Source organism: Solanum lycopersicum, chromosome 1, assembly GCF_036512215.1.
Source record: "Solanum lycopersicum chromosome 1, SLM_r2.1".
NCBI classification, from domain to species: Eukaryota; Viridiplantae; Streptophyta; class Magnoliopsida; order Solanales; family Solanaceae; genus Solanum; species Solanum lycopersicum.
This window is the reverse complement of record NC_090800.1, coordinates 92,583,653-92,607,381: the sequence shown is the minus strand read 5'-3', so window position 1 is coordinate 92,607,381 and position 23,729 is coordinate 92,583,653. Positions and strand designations below refer to the sequence as shown.

The window sequence follows — 23,729 nt, the reverse complement described above, 5'->3', positions numbered from 1 at the left end:
ATTAACGATAATTTCAATCAAATGAAATGTATTAAGAATCATAATGAACATACTTGTTATGCATTTGGACCATTTTAATTAAATAAAATGTATTAAGGATTAAAATAACATTATTTATACCATAATTTTGGCTCAAAATTAAACTAAAAAGTATAAATGGGGGGCTATTTTTCAAAAAATAAAATAGGGATCTCTAGACGGTCTCATAAGCCGGTGAACCGACTAGTGTAAGCGGAGCATTTCAGTTGCTGCCAATCGCCTTGTGGTTTTTTCGCATCTGGACTCCAATGGCCGCTATATTAGCTCGCAAGTCTCTATCTGCTCTTCGTTCTCGTCAGCTTGTAAGTCTCTCTCTATCTTTTTCTTTTCCTATTTTAATTTTTACACGTCCAGGACTCAAATTCTCATCAGAATGATTTTTTGAACCCTAAATATCAATTGAACCGTTTGGACGCTCAATTTTTATCGGTATGAACTTTCCTAGGTCTAAGGTTTGCACTTAGGTTATGGAAACGAACTCATGTTTGAAAATCAGTGTATGTTTTTGATTATTTGTCGTAAAAGAGGATTGATTTGGGTGTTGGGATGGGGGACAGTTCTTTCATTTTGGATTATGGGGCGTCTTACTCTTTAGGGCACAGTTTGTTGTTCTAGGATTATGTGGTAGGATGAAGACTGTTTTCCGCTTTCAGTCCTCTGCTCTTGCCCAATTTGAATAGTACGGGGATAAATTTGGAATAATCCTAGTACTGTATTAGCTTAAATACTTCTAGGGACTGAGGGGGTTTGATAAAAATAGGTTAAAGAAAAAGATGAATGTAGAAATTGCTGTTTGTATAGGCAACGAAGATTGTGAGGGATGGATTACCATTAGGGCTTTCCCTAATCAACATTGTGGCTGCCAGTACTTTATACTTTCTTTTACTATGTGTATTTGGACTTCGGTTTTGACAAGTGATGGATAGCTTTGGTGGTAAGGACCTCCATTTCCTTTAATAAGGTTAAGGGTTCAGAGTTACATTGCAAGGCGAAGTGGGGAAGGTGCACTGTTGGAAAATCGTGGGGTGGGGTGGGGGAGGGGTTTGGTGTGGGTTTACCGTTTTAAAACATGTCCTTCTTTTTTAACTTTTCAAAGATGCTACATACAATACATTCTGTCTGTTGAGTGTTGAGAAACTTTATCTGGAGATGCTGCTACTTTACTATGTCATAGGTTCTTGGTCAATATGGTTGCTTTGTATGTGTTCGATAAAATGGTCACATGCACACACTTGTATATTTATGTGTATGTATTTGTGCATTTCCATATTTTATGACATAATAGAATGGGTTGACACCTTTTTCTTTCTGTGGGAACTGTAGGTTTTAGCAGGACAAGCATGGCAAGGGACTAATACACCTAATGGAACTCTGCTTGGTACTCGATCATTTGCTACCAAACATTCATTTTCAACTGACAAAGGTTTGTATTGCGCTCTCCAGCCCCCCCACTCAAATCCATCACCCTTTACTGTGAGTCTCTTTGCATGTGAAGCATTTATGTACATGACGTAGCTGTAGAGAAAAGGTTGTAGCTCATTGGAATAAGCTTTAGTGCTGAATAAATGTTACACAGTATCAGGGGCGGGCCCACAGAGGGTCAAGTGGGTTCACATGAACCCACTTCGTTGAAAAATAACACCGTATATATATGTACATTTAATCAGTTTTTAAAATTTTATACGTATATATTAACTTTTGACCCCACTAACACAAGTGTGACCCTTGGCCTAGTGGTGAAAAAGACATAATTTTCCCAGCCTGCCCAAGTTCGAATCCCCATTCCTACATTTTGGTTTTATTTATTATATCTTGAACCCACTTTGTGAAAATCCTGGGTACGCCACTGTACATTATGGTATGTAGTACCTTCCTTTCCTACTGGGTTGTTCACTTAGTTGAGCACAATTATCATGGAGGAGTGGAAAATATGAGTCATTTAGAATTTGTTGGAGACCTTGTCATATATTATTTTTTTTTTTGGGGGGGGGGGGGGTTAAATTATTAGATTATAGGACAACTAGAACCTTTTGTGATATTTGAAATGAGTATTACTTTCCATGGAAGATTTTGAGAGAAAACGTTTTGGGATGGAGAGAATATATTAAATTATGCGCATGATATGAATGGTTTGGTCATAACTATAATATTAATGTTCGGAATCCAATTTCCATTGTGGCTAAGATAATTTTACAACCAGAGTAGCTAGGAACATGGTACATAGTTAGTTGTTCTGAGTGGGACCATGCAAAGTCTTGCAAGTAGAAACACCTGTCTATTCTAATCACCTGATGGGAAGTCTATTTGCAGTCCTAAATGGGTATAGAACAGTGTTGTGGAAGGCGATCGCCTCGTTGCCAATGGCGAGAGGCTATTGCCTTTCAGCTTTGTGGCGAGCCGATCTTCAAAAGGCGGTGCCATGGTGACAAAGGCAACGTGTGCTTTCTGTATTTTCTTTATTTTTTTTTAAAAAAAAGACAACCAATCTAGGATTTTAAAAGTTAAAAAGGTAATTTTAGGATTTTTCTGCCAAATTTGCACAGTTGCACTTTTAGACCGCCACTGCAACTCCAACCAGTCGACTAGACTAGACTTCTCCGGCGTCTCCAAAATCCAACCAATACGTATTTCTTCTCTTTTCTTCTTCTAATTTCTTCTTCCTCTGTGTCGTTTTCCTCCTCCTTAAGACTTCAGAGTTGCTTCTACCTCTATTTTTTCACACTGAAAAGACTTTTGTTCTGTTTTTTTCTCATTCAAGTTCTATACTTTTGGTATGTACTATCTATATTTTTTTTTAATTGAAATATTTGCTAATATGTTATTGCCACTAAGATTTTGATTATTTATATATGCAATTAAATATTTTAATTCTTTGGATTAATTGGCGCTGCACTTCAAAAAGGCGAGCGCCTCCTCTTGCCTCACCTTGTGGCTAGGCAGACCCTTGTCGCCTTTTGTCACCTTTCGCCGTCCAAAACAGTGGTATAGAAGTCTAGGCTAATGCTTCAGAATTTTTTGCTTATTGGAGAGGGTAACATCATTTGCTGCATGTGTAAAGACCCGGACTTTGCTAAAAAAGATAACCTTTAACGGAGAATAAAATGAATCATAAAGTTGTCATTCCAAATATTCAAGCACTGAATGCACTCTATGGAATCAGTCGCATGTATACATAGGAATTAGGGTTCTATTGAGTGGGGGATTGCCCCATTTCTCTATTGCACACCGTCATTCTAGGTTGGCACTGCATCCGGAGTACTCATGAGTCCCTGAGTACGCTGATATGTTTTCAATAAACGCTGGTCTATATGAAAACAAATTCTTGAGGGTGTTAATAGGAGATATTAAATGATTTGGAGCAATAATTTACTCTATGGCCAAGTAGTCAGTACTCCTCAACTCAATGTTCATAATAGAAAGTAGTTAGTACTACTCAACTGAAAGTCACTGCTTTGTTATCCACTGCCTGGGCCTTTTTAGTGCCTTGTTTTGGGGTTTCTCAGTATAACTTACTTCCATGGTCCATTGCTTTTTCTTTCATATCAGATGATGAGGAAAGAGAGCAGCTAGCAAAGGAGCTATCAAAAGATTGGAATTCAGGTAAATCCTTTTAACGAATTCTGACTCGTGTAGCACTTAGATTCACCTACCGCTGCCTTTGGCATTACCTGTTTCTGATTATTTAAAAACTATATGCAGTCTTTGAGCGAAGCATAAATACTCTCTTTTTGACTGAAATGGTTCGAGGTCTGATGCTGACGCTCAAGTACTTCTTTGAAAAGAAAGTGACTGTAAGTCTTTCATGCTTTCACTAGCTTTTTACCTTTAAAAGCTTATTTCGATCGTCAATTGACCAGTCTTCACCTCATCTAAGGTGGTAACTTTTGATATGCTAACCTCTTGGCCTTTACCTTTTTGAGTAGCAAATCAAATAACTGTTATATTGCAGATTAACTATCCATTTGAAAAGGGTCCTTTAAGCCCTCGTTTTCGTGGAGAACATGCCCTTCGACGTTATGCCACAGGAGAGGAAAGATGCATTGCATGTAAACTTTGTGAAGCTGTAAGTGCTGACCTACTATGATTGTACTGCAATTTATGTTTATACACTACTGATTCAATTGTGTTCACCATTGTTCGCGGTTTTGTTGCCTTGATGGAATTCACTGTTGGTTACCATCATGAAACTTGAGATTCGGGTTATTATGATGTCAGTGTTGGTCTTCTACCATTGAGGTGTGTGATTACTTGTGTTCTAGGGTAGCTACTAACTACTTCCATTCTTTCATGGATTTACACAGTCGAAGTTTCTGCTAAATTAAAAAAAAAGGAAGAACAGTAGTGAAATATGTCCTCCTGATAACAATTATAAGATCACAGAAACTGATGGACTGAACTCCCTCTTTTCTAGATCAAAGGTCCTGATCTTGGGTAGTATGATGATTAGGCTCTAGCTGACAATATATGTGTAGTGGGAACAACATATTCTTCATGGAAGCATGACGATGTTTTGAACTGTGTGAATCGTCTTATAAACAACTTTAAGTTGTTAGAGAAAAGACTTTTGTATTCAATTATGTCTCTAATATGTTCCTTCATATTTGTGGTGGATTTTCTTTCCTTTCAATCATATGAACTTTTTATAAATTAAATGTGATATTGAGACTGTTTTGCACGATATAGTATTATACAGAATTGTGTGAAGTATATAGTTGAGATTATGTCTTTAGCAATGAAGGCTACTTCTTAAAGCGCAAGAGGAAGTTATAATGTGAACATCGCTGTAAAATTGGGTAAACTAGTGACCTATATAAAAACGAACGTTTCCCTGAACTGGAAAATGAAACATTTAAACTTCCTAATGGCCCTTTACCATAGGCATTATTTGGTGTAAACTGAAAAAAAACAGTTCCAATTTCGTTTCTTGTGATGGATTTGGTCATTTCACTTCAGTTTGAGTTCTAAAGAAAATGAAAATGCTGAAGTGGAGTTAACGTTAAATTACTCAAATATATTGTGAAACTTATTAGTTCAATATTATGTATGAATTATATGACACCATGGTATATCTTATAGTTAATGATGATATGTGGATAAAGAGAGATATTTTAGTGAATTAGCACATTTGATATTTTAAAAGAATCTGATAAGTAGTTATTACGTCAAATTTAGGCCACAAATTATAATTTGGGTGAAACAATATGAAAAATATAGTAAGTTCATACGATAATTTTCATCATCACTAACCCAATGTAATCCCACAAGTGGGGTTTAACTAGAAAACCAAGAAACCGAGTTGAACATTGAAAAGTTGAATCAGACAGTTTCTCTTTTGGTCTAGTGGTCAGTTTGTCTATTTGAAAACCAAAATCAAGTGAACTGAAACTCTGATAAAACTGTTGTGCCACCCCCGATTGGCACTGTTTTTGAGCATTTCAATCTAAAAGAAGCTTTTCTAAGGGAGGACTCTTTCTCTCTCTATATATATGTATGTGAGTGTATCTTTTTTTTTTTAATCTTGATTCTTGAGTGACTATATACTGCCATAGTGTTATGTTTCATCTGTGATTTGTGTGGATGATATTGCTAGCATTCTACATAATGAAGTATATGATTGCCAAAGTTACTGATACCAATGAATTGGACTTTTTAACAGATTTGCCCTGCTCAAGCTATCACAATCGAGGCTGAGGAGCGAGAAGATGGCAGTCGTCGAACAACTAGGTACACTTTTTCAGTTTGCTGATGTCCCATTAGATACTTGGACATACATGATCATGTCTATATCAACAATGACAGGTATGATATCGATATGACAAAGTGCATCTACTGTGGATTCTGCCAAGAAGCCTGCCCTGTTGATGCCATTGTTGAGGGGCCCAACTTTGAGTTTGCAACTGAAACTCATGAGGTCTGTTAAAAGAAGTATTTTTAGTGAAATAAATGAACGAAAACTGTTACATGCCATGACTAACATTAAATTGTATGCATCAGGAACTTCTTTATGACAAGGAGAAGCTTCTTGAGAATGGAGATAGATGGGAAACTGAGATTGCAGAGAATCTGAGATCTGAAAGCCTCTATCGCTGAGTTCGTTCTTTGAATATAAGCGGGTCTTTATTATAAAATAATCCACAAAATAAAGAGACGTGGTGAATGCTCTTATTTGCATTTTCCCTTGTTTTTTGATTGATGAGATGGCTCTATTTCGTACAGATCTGTGAATGAAATAGAGCAGAATCTTGAACTAGATTTCTGGTACAGCAAGCTGACTTATCTGTAATGTAACCATGGTCATAGACTCTAGTGGCTATGTCACTGCAATTACTCCTTTCGTGCCAATGGTGTCTTTATGGAAAAGTTATATGGAACCATGATAACCCAATTTGGATCTGGATGATCCATTGCTAGTTGTAGAAGAGATTGAATTTTGTTCATTTTCTTGTGCTCTGCCATTTATTATTGCCACAAGTCAGTGCCTCTTTGGTGTTCGACTTTTGTTTTGGGTTTTAATATTTATGAATAGAATTATGCCCTTTGTTTTGGGATTTGAATATGAATACGAAATCTTGCTTCACAAAAGAGCATACTGAGTTCCATTTCATATGGACATGTCATGTAAAATGCATAAGACATTTACGTGACCATGGTATGAATAAGATGACGTGTCGGACGTTGTTCACGTGCTATTTCGATTCATTTTAAACCTCTTCAAATGTTAAATGCCCATAATATTCCCATTCTTTTGAAAAACTCAACGGTAAAATAAAATATTGTGCTTTCTATTCTATAGTATTCATTTGGTGCATTATTTTTCCTTTCAAAAGTGTTTCAGTCAAATATGGATTCAGGTTTTTTTAAATATAGGAGTTATTTCAGTACAAGTGCATGCATGGAATTAAATATTTAGCATCAGGCAACCATAGTTTGGTTCTTCATTTCAGTAGGTCTTTAGCTAATCTATTAATTAACTTTATAACAACCTTCCTAACAACATTTATAACTACCCATACTGACACTATCACTACTTCAACACATTGCATAGCTCTTTTGAATATGGAAAAAATCTCTTTATATTGAATACCCCATTGTTTATTCTCTTTTCAATATTTTTACTTAAGAGAAACTTTCGTAGTTAAGGTCGTATTTTAACTGTTGTAATAAGTACTCGAGCAGTGCATAGAGATATCCTAAATTATATTTTAAAACATCTATAGAATCTTTTCTTTTACCCTTATAATATTAAATATCTATGACGTGCGTGTTTTTTAAGATGATTGCTTTTGGTGTGAGCAGAAAACTGTTAAAAACAAAATATAGGGAGGAGGTGTCTCTTTTTGTGCAGTGCAATGCAGGATAAGATATTTTTGCAACGACAGACATCATCATTTGGCTCTATTCAAAATCTTATTCCCAACCGTTCATTCCCTCCTTTGCTTTTTTCTCGTTTTAATTTATTTATCTTATTTTAATTTTATATAAAAAATTTAAAAGAAAAGTTTTTCTTTATTAATATAACAAATAAATGGAAAGAATATATATTATATTTCTCAAATTGGTTGGCTTTATTTGCAGATCATTGTCAATAAAAAAAAGAAATTCAAAGAAAAAGATCAATAACTTTAATTTATTAGCAAGAAGTAGAGCGGAAAGTTTCAATTTTTGTCAAGAAAGAAATTATAATATTTATTATTTTATTATATATAAATAAAATTTTTTATATTTTTAAAAAGGATATTCAGAAACTTCTACCTAGATTCGTCCAACTTCTCATATATAATACATCCCTCTGTTATTTACTATTAGATTCTTTCTACATCGACTTGTGTCATTCGTGAAGCAAATTTGATTTGGGAGATACAAGTCAAAAGGAGTTTCCTATCAATTTTCATCTAATCATTATTACACGAAATTATATGATACTTTGAGTATAGAGTCACACATTTATATAATATTTTTAAAAAATATAATATTATTATATATAATTTCGAAAGGAGACCGTGAGTTCTAAGTGACCTCGGTGATGCCCTCCTGCCCCTGCTTACTATCTATTTTGGAAGTAATTAATGTTAACCGTAAATATGATATAATAAAAGCAACAAGTAAAGGTGAATATTTTAGATAACGGAGAAGTAAAAACAGAAGAAAGTGAATATGTTTACATATTTTAAACGCATAATACATATATTGGACACTAAACTTGGCTTTAAATTTTAACTTTGATCTCTAACTTTCATAATGCACAAGCATGCACTTTAACTATCCAACTTTTTAACAAATAAACACATGAGTCCTACATGACAAAATACACGTTGGACACCACATAAGACAAAAACTGACATGTAGGCGTGTGAGTCTATTTGTACAATTTTATTTTTAGTGTCTACTTGTGCTAACTCAAAATTGAAAGGCATATATGTGATTTGAAATCAAGTTAAAGGGCATATTTATATATTATGCCTATTTTTGATGGTTAGGGTGCTTCTTATGTTTTCAAATATCTCAACAATTAAATTGTTTGAAAGAAGTTCATGTGTCGTTTTGGTGTCCGAGATAGTACAGTACAGGCAAAGAGGTGAGTTGTATGGTTTGCATGGAAAAGTGTTTGTTGCTAAATGATGAATGATGCTATATCTCATCTTTCTTGCACACAAGTTTTGTGTTTTATGTTATTTTTGTTTGTTTTCTATACGTGACGTCTTCACTACTCTGTCTTTTAGTGCTGATGACTCTTTTTGTTTGCTCTTTTTACTTTCTTCTTCATAAATGACCCCTTCCCTCTCTCTCTCTGTGGAGTATTAAATTGGTTTTGGGAATTGAAGGGGTTCACAACTTCACATTCACTCTCTCTTCCCTCTTTCCCTGATCTCTGGTAATACAAATCATCTTCTTCATTATTCACAACTCTCATTGATCTCTTGGGTAATTCAAGATTTGAAATTACTGCTTTTGCTCTGTTGTGGTTTTAGCTTCTTCTTTTTTTTTATCTATCCAATGGTTTTGGTGGGTTTCTTCCACTGTTCCATTGCTTTTTGAAATTTTTTTTACCAATAATGAAATTTTGCCCTATAAAGGTCTCACTTTTATGTTTTTTTCCTCTTTGATGTGAATTCACTTTTTTGTTCTTGTAATCCCCTCTCCATTTCTCGATCCTTCAATTTTATTTTATTTTATTTTTCAAAAAAAAAAAAGAACCTCTATTCTTTGATTGGAATTTCATCTCTTTCATATTTATTTCTCAGGAGTTTAATTAGTGGTTGATACATGTTTGTTCTTCCTTCCTTTCATCTTAGTGTTCCCTCAAATGTGTGAGATTTGTAACAATATTTCTCTTTTCTTCCAGGTTCTCTTCACTGTTATGAGTCCTACTTTTGGGGTTCCTTACCAACTAAATCTTGATGGATTTTGGTGAGCAACAGCCTTGATTTTTGTGAAGGAATGGAGAACTCGCACGAGCATGGGAATGGAGTGGCTGAGAATGGCCACAGCCTCATGAGGCACTCTCCTTATCAGCCAGGATTTAAGTTATCTCTACAGTGGTTAGATTTGAGAGTGTTTTATGTTAGAATAAGCAAATGTGAGCTTGATGATTTGACTGCAGAGTACCTCACAGTGAACCATGTTCCGCTGAATCGTGATACCCTTTTGGAAGTGAATGGTGCACGGACTGGAATTTATTCTGATGGGGTATCCACTGTACTCAGAAGAGATAGGTACGATAAGAAATCCGAGGAGGTCACTTTCGTTAGTACAGATAGTATAAGTATGACAGGAAGTGTGAGATTTGAGGTTTACGATAGGGATGTTGTTGTGTTGTATGGCTCATTAGAACTATGTGATAGCAATGGGTTTATCGGTGAATCTGAAAATCATGGTCAATCTTGGAGCATCAATTGTGAAACAGATGTGCTTGCTGGCGCTAGCTCTAGCTTTCTTAAAGGAAACCAACACCTCGGTACAGATTTGGTTTCTCCTGTAATTGAAGTTTATGTGGCTGGTTGTTTCTCAGGGAAACCAATTATACTGACAAGGACCTTAGAACTCGGACACCGGAAGAAGCAACAAAGGCAAGGAATGCTGGAATCTATACCAGAATATGAGGCAACCGAAAGCCAGTACCATGTTTCCTCTTCATATGCAATGCAGGTATACTACTAGTTGTGGTGATTTATGTTTACACCTATACAGTGGTTGTAGTTCTAGCTTTGTTTAAGATAATTTACAACTCGATCGATGTTTAACCGTTTAATAAATTAGCAATTTTTCACCCTTCATGTCAAATAATTTTTGTTGTCTTTCTGGTTGAACAGCTTTTCCATATTTGATGTGTTAGCTTTTAGCTCCTCTGTAACTGTATTTTCTTATCTTGTGCTGTCAGTACCCATTACCCAGGACCAGCCAATAATGCTTGAGTACCATGAGCAAACTTATCTTGAAATCTTGGGAAACAAAGGATGGAGTCTGCCCCAAAAGTATACACACATACTCATAAGTCATATGTACACACATACATGTATACTTAGATACACGCATATGTGTCTTACCTTTTCGTTTTGTGTGTTGCTGTTTTATACTTCTTACCAGGATACCACATGGGTTAAAGAAAAGAAAAAACTTTGTGCTAGCATATAAGATAGTATATCGTAAAACAAAATATGTGGTGAGTGTGGGTATATGCAGACCTTACCCCTACCTTTGTGGGGTCAGAGAGGTTGTTTCCGAAAAGATGGTATACCATATATGTTAGTATTGGAGATATTGCATCTCTTATCTACCCAGGTAATTAGGAACTTGACATCCACCAGTACCATTTTCTTTAAGTATGAGGACTCCTTCCGTGAGCACAAGCTAAATTCCTCATTTCAATTCATGAACATAGAGAGAAAGGGGAATCTAATGCAATAAGCACAAGATAACAACAGACTAAATAATATGCATATATACTTGAAAACTCAATGCACTTTCTTTCTTTTTTTGGCATGATTTACGGATCAAATCTCAACAAACTTTCTACTGAAATAATTGATGAACTTGTTAGAATTTGAATGCATGGACGGGTTACTGAACTTTCCTTAGGCATGGAAGAAGTTTTCCCTTTATCTGATCTGTATTATGGATCATGTTAGTTTCTCTGTCTATTCCCTTTTCTCTGCTTTATTGTTAGCCTATGTGATTATGGAAGGAAGTCTAGCAAGAGGCACCTGATTTAATGATTTTTGATATGTAATACACCATCATCTGTTTTTCCTTTGTCAATCATCATGAATGTATTTTCACAATTGTGTCATTTGCAGGTTACAGATCATGAAAGACAGAAACAGGAGCATGATGAATATAATCATTACTCAAGGATGGAATATATAGAAGGTGAAGATGGGGAACTATCGTGGTTCAATTCTGGTGTAAGAGTTGGTGTTGGAATTGGCCTCAGTGTTTGTGTTGGTATTGGTATAGGAGTTGGGCTTCTTGTTCGTACCTACCAAGGAACCTCCAACTTCAGAAGGCGTCTAATATGAAGTCCTGCTAACCTGATGATTTTAACTGATAACTTTCTCCGAAAACAAGTGCTGATAGGTTCCTCTTGTAAGCAGAAATGTTTATGCTTTTTTTCCATTTCTTCCTGAACTGGTTTTTTTTTTATAAATAACTCCCAGCAGTAACACCAGACATGCAATAAAGCTTGAATCTTATGTACTTGAGCTACAGTATAGCCGCCAACTACCAATACTCACTTGTTAGAAGAGTCTTTCACTGAATCATATTTCTCATAGGTCTGCTGTCATTTTTTTTTTCTTTTGTCAGTAATTCTTAGATTGGTCATCTATTGGTGTTGTAACATGGTCAAATGTATCAGTGAACTTCCGCCGTCTGTTCAAAGGTTTTAATCTAATTTCATGTTCATGCTAATTGAATACCAGATTACTGTTTACAGATGTGTTTTTGGTTTTCTCTTGTCTAGAACTTATTTTTGCTCTCCAGGTTCCATACTTCCTCATAGGCAAATAGTTATGGCACTTTTTAGTGGTCGGATTCAAATCCCTCGACGACAAAGCTTAAAAGGTTCTTTTCTGCCTCTGGATCAACTCACTACTTATATAGTTACTGGATTTTTCAGTATATCCCAAAAAAAAATCATCGAACAACCTAAATATACCCTACTACATTTGCATGCCTGTACGTCTAAGTAACATGCTGAAATTTCAACTGGTACATTTACTTCTCCGATTGAGCTAAAAACTGCTCAAACTTGATAATATAACAAGCCATGGAATGCCATGCTTACCTGCCTAATTTTGTTAGAACACACATAATAGAAGCAAGGGAGTCTGGATCACCAAAAAACAAGCCTGATGATAGGGGAAGCCAATTTCTACCTCCCTGAGTGAAAGAGAGAAAGAAATGCTATTAAAAGACATAAAAGGGGCAGATTTCATACGCCACAAGTCTTATGTACATGCTGGTCATTCTCTTAATAACCAATGCTTACAGTCGAGGATACTGCACAACACCAAGTAACAAACCCACGTAACTTCTGGTACAAAGGTGAGGCAACACGTTTTATGTACAAATAGCAGTGTCTCTTACAATGGAGATACTAGTATGGACATTAGCCACCAAACTGTCCTCATGCTTATCCACCGAGCCAATCACATATCTGGTAGGGGGAATTTATTTGCTCGTCGGAACCAGGTGGTAAACGCGCTTATTAAGTGAGGACAGTCTTCAACATTTCTAGTTGAAAAGCTGAGACACTGTTGCAATAGCTCCTGGGCATCAGACAAGGGAAGCGTGGATATAATACTCAAAAACGTGTCTTCCAGCTCCACATATATTGTTTTGTGACTTGGCATCATCGGTGTTGCATAGTCTTTGCACAAAATCAACACTGGAAGCCAATCTTTCACGATCTTCTTTCTAACCTGTTTAGGCATTAGAGAAAAGAAGTAAGCAGAAGCGATTGTGAAAAAATTGCATCGCCGTTTATGATTTATCAGATGAGCACAACATTAACTTGGAAGATGATATCACCAGAACAGACACAACCAGCAAAAACAAAAATGCTGCTGTTACTGTAGAATGTCCATGTTTCTGGTTTCGACTTAGTTTACCTTTATTACAGATCACTCATTTCAACAATGACAAACAAAACAAGGTACAAAATAAGGAAAAAATCTTGTCCGGATCCAAACCATTTCTTGGGAACAATAAGCACTATTTAGATGTTCCTAAAAAGGCGGTATCTCCTTCTTTTATCTTCTCTTCATACATTTTTGGGGGGCTGAATGTACACTAGAAACATAAATCATGTGGTACATCCATTTAGACCTATAACCACAAACAAACAGAAGGTTCTATGCTGCCCATTTGTTTCAAGTAACATGTGAAACTTCCACTGCTTGTGTTTGTACTTTTCTATAGTGCAAGAGTAAGCAACAGTACCAGCAAACTATACAAATAAAGAAACCAGCCTCGCAAAGAAAAACTAAGCTGGTTCTGTAAGTGTAACGTTATTAAAAATTCATGGGTATCGAGATTTGACATAAGTATTACAGCAAGCATCTAACAGCATCCAACATCTGCAAATCCAATGAACAACAAGTAAAAACACTAGGGTTTAAGCAGCAATTCATTTACAATTATCCTGCCACTTCCACTGACGCTACTAAAAAAACAAGGTACAGCCTACGAATAAACATCAAACCTGTAGAGCACCCATGATAACAGTTATATGATACCATAACTTGCAGTTTCTTTGACGAGCATCACACCAAGTCCAAGAAGATCTAAAACTTACTGAAGTAGCTCACTTGTCAAAGAACAGCACAAGACTAACACACACAAGATATAACTCAGAACATGTAAAAGCCAATACCCATTTGGATAAAGATCCATGAGACATGGTTGAATACTGCAAATGGATAGGAAAACTTTCAAGTGATGTCCCACTATTACTTGCATTCAAAAGTTATAAGCTAAAATAGCTGAATGCAGGAGAAAAGATAAGTGAAACAGTAGCACGAATACTCACTGCTATACACTCCTAGAAGTATCCTTTGCTAATGCAAGAATATGTGCAAGTGCAAGATGCTCCAAGTCCTAAAGTTGTCTATGTGTGTTAGTAGTCCCTAATTTTGCAACTAGGAAACAAGAGCGTATCAAAAGGCACAACTTTTAAAGCCCACATAGCTAGACTCTATATTTTGCAATTACACATTCCAGAAAGAATCATTTGTAGACCTTAGAACGAAGCGGACCTGTCTGGTGGCCAAGATAGTCCCCGTGGCGACTGCATTAGAAAGCTTGCAAGTGCATCGAAGCACAACTGCAGGAAGCCCTGGAACGATGTTCCTCCATGCATCATCACGGAGAGCCCTCAGCAAATCAGCAGTAAATGCAGCCTGATTGCTCCACTCCTGTACGGCTGTATCGGCCACTCTCAGTTCAATCATCCTCTCCACCAACCACACCAAATGCCTCCCATTTGTCATTGCAGTATGCAAATTCAGCCTCTGAATTGCCTCAATCTCATTGTGATCACCTCTAAAATCAGGACTTGAGTACTCCTCCAACGACTCCTTCACAATCTTCAAGCTACTCTGAAAGGCACGGTCCAACACTCTCTTTGCTGCCTCTTTGGACGAAAAGTCCCTCAACAGCTTAGCTACAAATGCCTTAGCGAATGCCGTGTTAGGATGGTTATGAAGTGCTGATAATATCAATCCATGAAGCATTTGTTCGGACGTATCAATTTCGTCAATTGAGACCCTAGCCAAAAGCTCTTGAGACTCCTCCTTGCCTAGCAAGGGAACTATACTGAGTATTTTCCTTTCTTCATCTTCAGTCCACGGTACGGCCTCAAGGAACCGAACACAAGCCTTAATGCAATCTTCGAATATTAATTCCAAAGCCACCGGAAGTAAACACAACGCTACCGAAACATTGTGGATAGTTGTCGAGAAGTCATTGGTATATAGAAGCTGAAGAACAGCCAAATGATGATCGATTGATCCAGGAGTAGCGGGAACGCCGAGATTGAGTCGGAACATCCTTAAAGAATTCCCGGAATCGACGTCGTTTGATTCCTTTTGCCAGCGGTCGGATAAGAGAGTAGCGAAGTACTTAGAACGGCAGAGAACATCGGAATGGAGATAGATCTGGACATCGGATTGATCAGAATCGACGGCTGAAATGGATTCGGAGTCATCGGTATCGAACAGCGGCAATTGATCGACAAAGAGACGAAGCACGACGTCAGCCGTGGCTGAATCGTTGAATCCGCGGCTAACAGCAGCGGAGGACGACGGTGCAATAAACGCTTGAGAAGCTGTGCGGCGAATACCTGATGTCTTCTGTGTGCGTTCCGTTAGGGTATTATCAGGACGAGAAGAGTCGATGATCCCTACAGTAGAGGAAAGTCGACTATAGCTACCAGAACGTTGTCGTTTTTTGCCGGAGGTGACTCCACCGGCACCACCACCACCACCGCTGCCACCGCCTGCCGTCATACGATTATGCTAGAGCCTAGAGGTCTTCCGCGATGAAGATCAAGTTTCAGATAAGGACGATTGGGATTTCTGATCGAAGTGTTTCAGAACAGTGTAGTAAATTAATTAATGTAAGAAAGTTTTGAATTAATTGTTTGAGTATGCCGGATTTGGCTTATATTGCGAGACAAGTGGATAAAAGTGGATTGACGATCTGACGTGTCCAGGGCCCATCTTCTGATAAGCCCATTTTATTGTTGGATCAATGATTCTGAAATGTCCAATTGGGCCTACCCAGCCCTTCGAACCGGATCGAATTGGCTATTTAAAAGAGGTGTATTAATTTATTTATTTTATTTATATATATAAATATAAATGTTAGTGATAGTTAAAACTGGATGTGGCAATTCAACTTGTCATTTAAAGAAAAGGTAAATGAGCTGCTTATTTCCAGCAAACCAACTAATGCTACAAAAGTATATTTTTGCGAAAAAAATTGAACGGCGAAGCCACAAGCATGTAGATATATCTAAACATTTTCAAATAATTTAAGATCATATTTATCATTTTCCTATAATATAGTAATTTAGCTATTTATGAAATTTCCTCTTATATGATATTCATTTCAAAAGTAAACAATTTCCCTCTTACATCCTTGTGTTTCGGTAATTTCTTTCAAAAGCTCATAGATGTACTTAACCCTAATTTTCTTTTTAATAAAACGAAAATGATTCACAAATAACCTATTAAAATATCAATTATATTTTTCTCATAGAGAAGAAAATTCGCAAAATTATCGAAGCTTATAATTCCAGGGAAATTAAACATACCTCTATTCCAAATATTACATGAAATATGAAGAAATAGAAGTTTATGATATGGTTCATGTGTTACTATTTTCATATATTAAAATATCACTCTGTGGACTTCCCGACAACATTTGAATTTGGTGAGTGGGTAATGGACACACTGTTCGAAAGGCGCCTGCGTGCGTTTATTTTTTTTAAAAAAAATCTGATGATCAGTATTCTGATGCCTTATTAAATTAGATCATAATATGTAACTTACATGCTTATTTTTTAGATTTGATTTTATTTATTAAATTTATATTAAAAATTTTAATGAGAGATTTCTAATTAAAAATAAAAATAAAATATTTAGAATCTGAAAAGGAGCGTAGGCCAAAGAATGCAGACATATACAAATGTAAATTATCTGAACCTATATATGAATACTCTCACGTTGTCTGCCTCTTTTCAAAATTTGTCATTAATGTACTTTAGGGGACTGGCGCACAGATTTTCTTTCATTTTGCATCTATGTTATTAAATTACATATATATCCTTCTGTGTCTACTATTGAGTAGACGAAATAGTAAACGTTAAAATATGTGATTTCAAAATGATTTCATTTCATGTTAAACGGGTCTTAGTTTCGTTTAATTATTGATTGATCGTATATATTGCAATGATTAATCTTAGTGTAAAAATCCACATGAGATGATAGTGCGATATTGGTCCAACCTATCAAATTGTTTTTTTATTTTTTTTGGTTGCATATTTAATGTATTGTTTGTTTGGGAAATATAAGTAATATCGATTAACGTGAATATATATGTTATATTATGCGAATATCAGGTAAACAATTAGAAAATGCGTATTAATGTGTAGAGCAATCAAACTGTTTAAAAGAAACAAATGAGCTTTTAAACTATGAATCTTATGTTCTACCATATTTTTTTTTCATCATTAATATTTTTAATGAGAAAAAATAGTTCCTACTTCCTCCATCTCATTTTATGTGACACTTTTTACATTTTGAGATTCATACAAGCCTTTCTTTGATCGTAATTTTTTTATATATTCTTTTAACATTTTGAATTATCAATTATTGTGACTTATAGTACTAGTTACGTAGTTTACAAATATATGAATTTCATTTCAAAAAATTTGAAAATTTTATACGCAAATGTCCAGTCAAAATTAAATTGTTTGACTCTTAAAAAACAAAAGGTGTCACATAAAAGAAAGATATTTTCTCCGTTTCAAAAAAGGATGAAAGAAAATCTTTAATTTTGCGGTTCTAAATTAAAGTTATGTTAAATGTATCAAAGTGTCCTTTAATCTTGTAGTGTCGCGTGGAAAGTTAAAGTCAATTTTTGCTCAAAAAAGAAAGAAATCATTCTTTTTGAATCAAACTAAAAAAAATAATAGGGACGTTCTTTTTTTAAACGGAGAGACTAATAAAAGAAAAACATTAGGTAATTGCACTATTCTCTTAATAAGAGGCGCGCACACAGAGGGTCAAGTGGGTTCACATGAACCCACTTCGTTGAAAATTAACACGGTATGTATATATATATTTAATCAATTTTTTAAAATTTTATATGTACATATAAATTTTGACCCCACTAACACAAGTATGACCCTTGATCTAGTGGTAGAAAAATCATAATTTTCTCAGCCTGCCCAAGTTCTGAAAATCCTAGGTACGCCACTGCTCTTAATAAAATATCCTTAAACTATTTGAAATAGCTTAGATATACCCTTAAACTATATTTTGACTCAAAAAAACTATCTTCCCGTCAAACTATTAGTCTAAAAATACTCTTCTAATTAACGTAGATTGTTAAATACCATGTGAATGCCACATGACACCTCAATAGATTTCCACTGCCACATAGACTAAAAGGAAAAGCGTCAAAAATACCCTTAAACTATCTAAAATAGCTCATATTTACCCTTAAACTATATTTCGGCTCAAAACTATCCTTTTCGTCAAACTATTGGGTCAAAAGTGACATTCTTATTGGCGGAAGTTGTTAAATTTCACATGTGCCACATTGACAAATCTCTAAATCTTAATTACTCATTTTCCCCTCATTTCATTATTTTCCAGAAACGATTTCACCCCTTCTCCCTAATTTCGCGACTAAGGTTTCACAGTTTTCTTCGTCTCTAGGTTTCAAAGTGGATATTTGTGGTTATAGGTTAGTAATCTTTTTTCTTAGGAAAATGCACAAGTACTCCCTCAACATATGCCCAAAATTCAAGAGACACACTTATATTATACTAAGGTACTATTACCAACCTAAATTTATTTTATAAGCAACTTTCTATCCCTTTTGGCCTACGTGACACTAACATGAAAAAAAAGTCAATCAACATTGGGCCCACAAGATAGTGCCACGTAGGTCGAAAAGGGGTAGAACATTATTAATAAAATAAGTTTAGGGGGGTAATATGACCTTAGTATAGTATCAATATGTGTCTGAGATTTCGGGCATAGGTTAGGGGGTATTTGTGCATTGTCCTTTTTTCTTATTTTATTGTGTTTACAACCACGAGAGTTCACTTTGAAAACTCAGCTCCGAAGAAAGTTATGAAACCTTGGCCGCGAAATGATGGAAAAGTTGTGAAATTCTAACTATCATACTCTAAATTCGTAAACGTAATAAAATAAGAAAAAATATTTACTAACCTACAACCATGAATATCCACTTTGAAACTCAACCCTGAAGAAAGCTACGAAGTCTTAGCTGTGAAATTAGGGGAAAGTTGTCAAATCCTAACTATCATGCTTTGAAGTCGTAAACATAATAAAATAAGAAAAAATATTTACTAGCTTACAAGCATGAATATCACTTTGAAACCCAGCCACGAAGAAAAGTATGAAATCCTAGCCGCGAAATGAGGAAGAACGGGTGAATATATCATTTCTGAAATAATAAAATGAGGGGGAAGTAATTAGGATTTAGGGATTTAGAGCCTGTTTGGCTCAGCTTAAAAGCTGATTTTTGACTTATTTAGCTGTTTGGCAATACTCAAAACAACTTATTTTAAGCCAAAAGTTAAAAGCTGGGGTAGGGGTGCTTTTTTTTTTCCAGCTTATAAGCTGTTTTAAGTTGACCACATTTTTACCTTTTTGCCCTTACTATTTTTATACAATCTCCAAATTACCCACATAACCCTAACATCTCTTTCTTCTATTTTTCCCTTTTCACGTGTGGATGATAGACAATTACTATTACTAATGAATGAAAATAAAATAAATCTTAAATCTTTCAAGTAATCTATTCAAATTATATATTATTAAAATGTAAAATAAGTTGCACATAACTTAAATAAAAATTTATATTCCTCTTATAAATAATTTGTGATAATAAAGAAATATGTGAATGATAGACAATTATTATTACCTATGGATGGAACTAAAATAAAATCTTAAATCGTTCTTTAATCTTATTCAAATTATATATCTTTAAAATCTATAATAAGTTTATATTCCTCTTATAAATAATTTGTGATGAGAAAGAAATATGTGAATGATAGCAAAATATAATTATTTATGACTGTAAAATATAAATTAATTAACTTTTATATGTTAACAGCTTTTAAGGGTATTTTAGACATTTTGATTCAAAAAACTATTTATCAGCACTTATTTGCCAAACACATCAACAACTTTTTTTTAACTTCAGCACTTTTATCCAAACGCATAACTGCTTGTTTTAAAAATAAGTTTCAACACTTTCAAAAGTACTTTTTTAAAACTGCTTTTATTAAGTCCATCCAAACGGGCCCTTAGTCTATTTGGCAGTGGAACCTTATTGGCATGCAATGTGACATCCACATGGCATTTAACAACTTCTGCTAATAAGAAAGGTACTTTTGATTCAATACTTTGACGAGAAAGGTAGTTTTGAGCCGAAATATAGTTTAAGGGTAAATATGAGCTATTTCGGATAGTTTAAGGGTATTTTTGACTCTTTTTGTTTAGTCTACGTGGCAGTGTAATCCTATTGGCATGCAATGTGGCATTCATATGGCATCTACGTGGCATTTAACAACTTTCGTTAATAAGAAGGATATTTTTGACCCAATAGTATGACGGAAAGGATAGTTTTGAGTCGAAATAAAATTTAAGGGTATATATAAACTATTTTGAATAGTTTAAAGGTATTTTTAAGCAATTTATATTTTATTTATTATATCTTGAACCCAATTTATGAAATTTTGAATACGCTGCTACTGACGCCACTGCTCTTAATAAAAAAATAATTGTGTGAGGCCTAAATTAAATATAACTTGAGCTGGAGAGAATATCTTTTCAGAATTCCAGGTGTGGAAAAGAAAAAAAAAAAGAAGGGAAAACAAACTAGTACTTCTTGTATACTCCTTAATAATTATTAATTAATGTGTCTTTAATTTCTTTCATTGACTTTTTGGTGTACGACAATGCATGGCGGAGTAATCTATTATTATTTTTGTTTTCAAGTGAGCAGGTGATTATATGTTTACCTTCCCTAATCTAATAATAATGGTTCATTACAACACATCTAAAGAAAATAATTAAATCAGAAATTTGATTAGAAAATTCTTAGAAATATTTTCTTTAAAATGGATAAAAGAAATTTTTTATTTTTAATTAAAAAATATTAAAATTAAAAGGAAATATTTTTTCAAAAAGATAAATAACATAGATAAGCTATCACACTGGCCAAATTCTGATCAAATTTTCTGGCCTAAAAGATTTTTTCTATTGCTATAGAGTACTATTCTTTGACTTTATTTCTTTCGTCCGGAATTGTTTGTCATGTTGCGCTTATTGAAAGTCAATTTCACTAATTTTTAAAGGTAAATTGGATCACATTAATTTTATATTTCAAACAAAAAAATAGATACTCTAAAACTATATGAAAAGTACTGTAAATTATAATTTTTTGCATATTAATATGATAAAAAAATACATCTTAAAATGTTAGTCAAAGTTTTTATAGTTTGACTCTAAAAAAAGAAATCATGACAAACAATACGGAACGGAGAAAGTATTAAATTTAATCATTTCAAAATTTTGTTAGATGTGTATTTAATAATAAAAGTAAAATAAATACAAATAATCAATTATTTCTTAATTTTAAAATTAAACAAGTATTATTAAATAATTATATATTTTAATATGTTCGAACCACTATTATTGAATGCAAGGAGTAAGAAAATTTTAAGAGCCATTTCAGCATAAATCAAAAAACACCATTAACTCTTCATTTTTATTTCTTGAATATTTTATTTAAAAAATCATTTTGTTTGTCACTTTTCACATTATTAAAGAAATACAATTATCTCTCCATGTTTGATCTTTTACTTGAGTCGTACTGATTTTTAAAAATCTTTTTAAGACTTAATACTACATGTTATTTAACGATAATCGTGGGGTAAAATGTCATGTCAATCATTATTTTTTTAGGAATTGTTTGGTTACTATATAAGATACATTTTATTTATGTATAAAAAGTTGCATTAATTTTATTATGTTTGATAGAAATTTTGTATTAGATATAAAAGTGAATATAACTTATATCTAATACAAAAAAGTCCTTGTCATCAATACTTTGATCCAAAAATACCACAATTATTATTAATGGGTAAAAAATATTCATTTTCCAAATAAATATATTTTTATTTTCTTTTAAACACATTATTTTTTTCTAACAATATTTTTTTTAAAAAAATTAGCAAATGTTATCTAACTTCAATTAATAGATATATATAGAGAGAGAGAGATATCTTTTTTTTAATCAATATTTTGTAGCGCTGTATAAATATAAATTAATGATGAATGTATTATGATCTTATATAAATGATATATATTATCCCTCAAAAAGGTACATGATGTTAATTTATTTTGATTGATAAAATGAGATTAATAAGAAAAAAAATATTTTTACATTTTTATTTGTTAAAGTGATTTTCGAAGAAAGAAAATAAGAATAATATTCTTCAATAATATTTTAATTAAGAAGAAAATGTATTTAAAATGAAAAAGTAATATATTTATTTGGAAAAGGGCAATTTTACTAATTTTGTAATTATAGGATTATTTCTGGATTTTCTGAACCAAAATATCGACCGTAAAAGCATTTTAGAGCCAAATTGTAGTTTAAGGATGTTTTTAATCTTTTTTCCTATAAAATATAATCAAACACAGTTTCATCTTAAGTGTCTTAAAAATTAGCAAATATTTATCTAACTTCAATTAAAAAAAAATCTTATTTTTTATAATTATTTTTATCGATATATAAATATAAATTAATGATGGATATATTACGATCTTATATAAATGACATATATTATCCCTAGGAAGAGTACATGAAGTTACTTTATTTTAATTGATAAAATGAGATTAATAAGAAAAAACATATTTCCTCCATTTTTATTTGTTTAAGTGATTTTAGAAAGAAAACAAGAATAATGTTCTTTAATAATATTTTAATCAGGAAGAAAATATTTTTTTTTTAAAAAAGTAATATATTTATTGAGTTTAACTACTATCCACCGACGGTGGACAAAAAATTACACGGGCATATTATTTTTGGAAATATTTAATTTTTTTAATTAATATATTTTAATATTATTAATATTAAAATAAAAATAATAACAGAGTGTTATATGGTAACTTGAATTATAAATTAATTGTGCAAATTTAATTAGGATTCTTATTTGTCTTACCAAAAATAAAAAATACATAATTTCTTGTGTTTTCTTATTGGAAAGCACTTCAATCCTTCAAAGAAAATCATTGCCAACATATTATTTTTTTTTTATAAGAACCGGTACTTGTTGCCATTGAAGCAATGCTAGCAAAATATTAATATGAAACTATTCCAGAAACATAAAGTGCAACAAAATCAACATATTCAAACTTATAAGAGTAAGCAAACAAAATCAAACACTATTAAATACGGCCCATGATTTAATCACAATTGCATGCTTGGTTACATTTTTTTAAACGAAATCCTTCTTTTGAACAAACAAACTCTTGACCAATAATGGATTTATCTTTTCTTGATCTACTAATTCGATTTTTGCGCACACTAAAACCATTACGATGAGCATAATCAAGATAAAATTTAAATCCAGTATCAAGTGATTGAAATTCCATACCGATGTAAGGCTCTCTTAATTCTTGCTCACCTAGTTGAGGAACAAAAGATACAACTGCATTCATGTTGCTTTCTATATCCTCCAAGGAATCTTCAATTTCTTCTGCATTTTGCTCTTCTAAATTAGAGATTTCAAAAGTTTCCTGCAATACACAATTATTAGATATTAGACTGATAGGGTAAGTTAGCTTTAAAATTTTAAATATTTTTCATGGCTAATGTATTGAACTTCTTCAATTTGCTAAAAAGTTCTTAAACGTATT

The 23,729-nt window shown here is 33.4% G+C and overlaps 3 protein-coding genes across 5 annotated transcripts; 2 read left to right on the top strand and 1 right to left on the bottom strand.

Moving 5' to 3' along the window:
- The first annotated feature begins 163 nt into the window (after positions 1-163).
- On the top strand, positions 164-6,476 carry LOC101257611 (NADH dehydrogenase [ubiquinone] iron-sulfur protein 8, mitochondrial). The gene is made up of 8 exons (XM_004230878.5): positions 164-341; positions 1,363-1,462; positions 3,586-3,639; positions 3,739-3,830; positions 3,989-4,102; positions 5,696-5,763; positions 5,839-5,950; positions 6,034-6,476. The coding sequence occupies exons 1-8, from the start codon at positions 288-290 to the stop codon at positions 6,127-6,129; spliced, it is 690 nt and encodes a 229-aa protein (XP_004230926.1). The 5' UTR covers positions 164-287; the 3' UTR covers positions 6,130-6,476.
- Positions 6,477-8,701: 2,225 nt separating this feature from the next.
- Positions 8,702-11,946, top strand: LOC101260086 (uncharacterized protein At1g01500-like). 2 transcript variants are annotated; one of them, XM_004230887.5, is made up of 3 exons: positions 8,702-8,911; positions 9,383-10,185; positions 11,334-11,946. In XM_004230887.5, the coding sequence occupies exons 2-3, from the start codon at positions 9,478-9,480 to the stop codon at positions 11,553-11,555; spliced, it is 930 nt and encodes a 309-aa protein (XP_004230935.1). In that variant the 5' UTR covers positions 8,702-8,911; positions 9,383-9,477; the 3' UTR covers positions 11,556-11,946. The 2 variants fall into 2 exon arrangements, with proteins under 2 accessions (XP_004230935.1, XP_010315303.1); XM_010317001.4 differs by having other exon boundaries at positions 8,808-8,961.
- Positions 11,947-12,444: 498 nt separating this feature from the next.
- Positions 12,445-15,696, bottom strand: LOC101253943 (BTB/POZ domain-containing protein At3g05675-like). Of its 2 annotated transcripts, none has more exons than XM_004230864.5 (2): positions 14,295-15,696; positions 12,445-12,959 (listed from the first exon to the last, which is right to left on the bottom strand). In XM_004230864.5, exons 1-2 carry the CDS (start codon positions 15,543-15,545, stop codon positions 12,687-12,689), a joined length of 1,524 nt encoding a protein of 507 aa, XP_004230912.2. In that variant the 5' UTR covers positions 15,546-15,696; the 3' UTR covers positions 12,445-12,686. The 2 variants fall into 2 exon arrangements, with proteins under 2 accessions (XP_004230912.2, XP_004230913.2); XM_004230865.5 differs by having other exon boundaries at positions 14,278-15,680.
- Between the last annotated feature and the right edge of the window lie 8,033 nt (positions 15,697-23,729).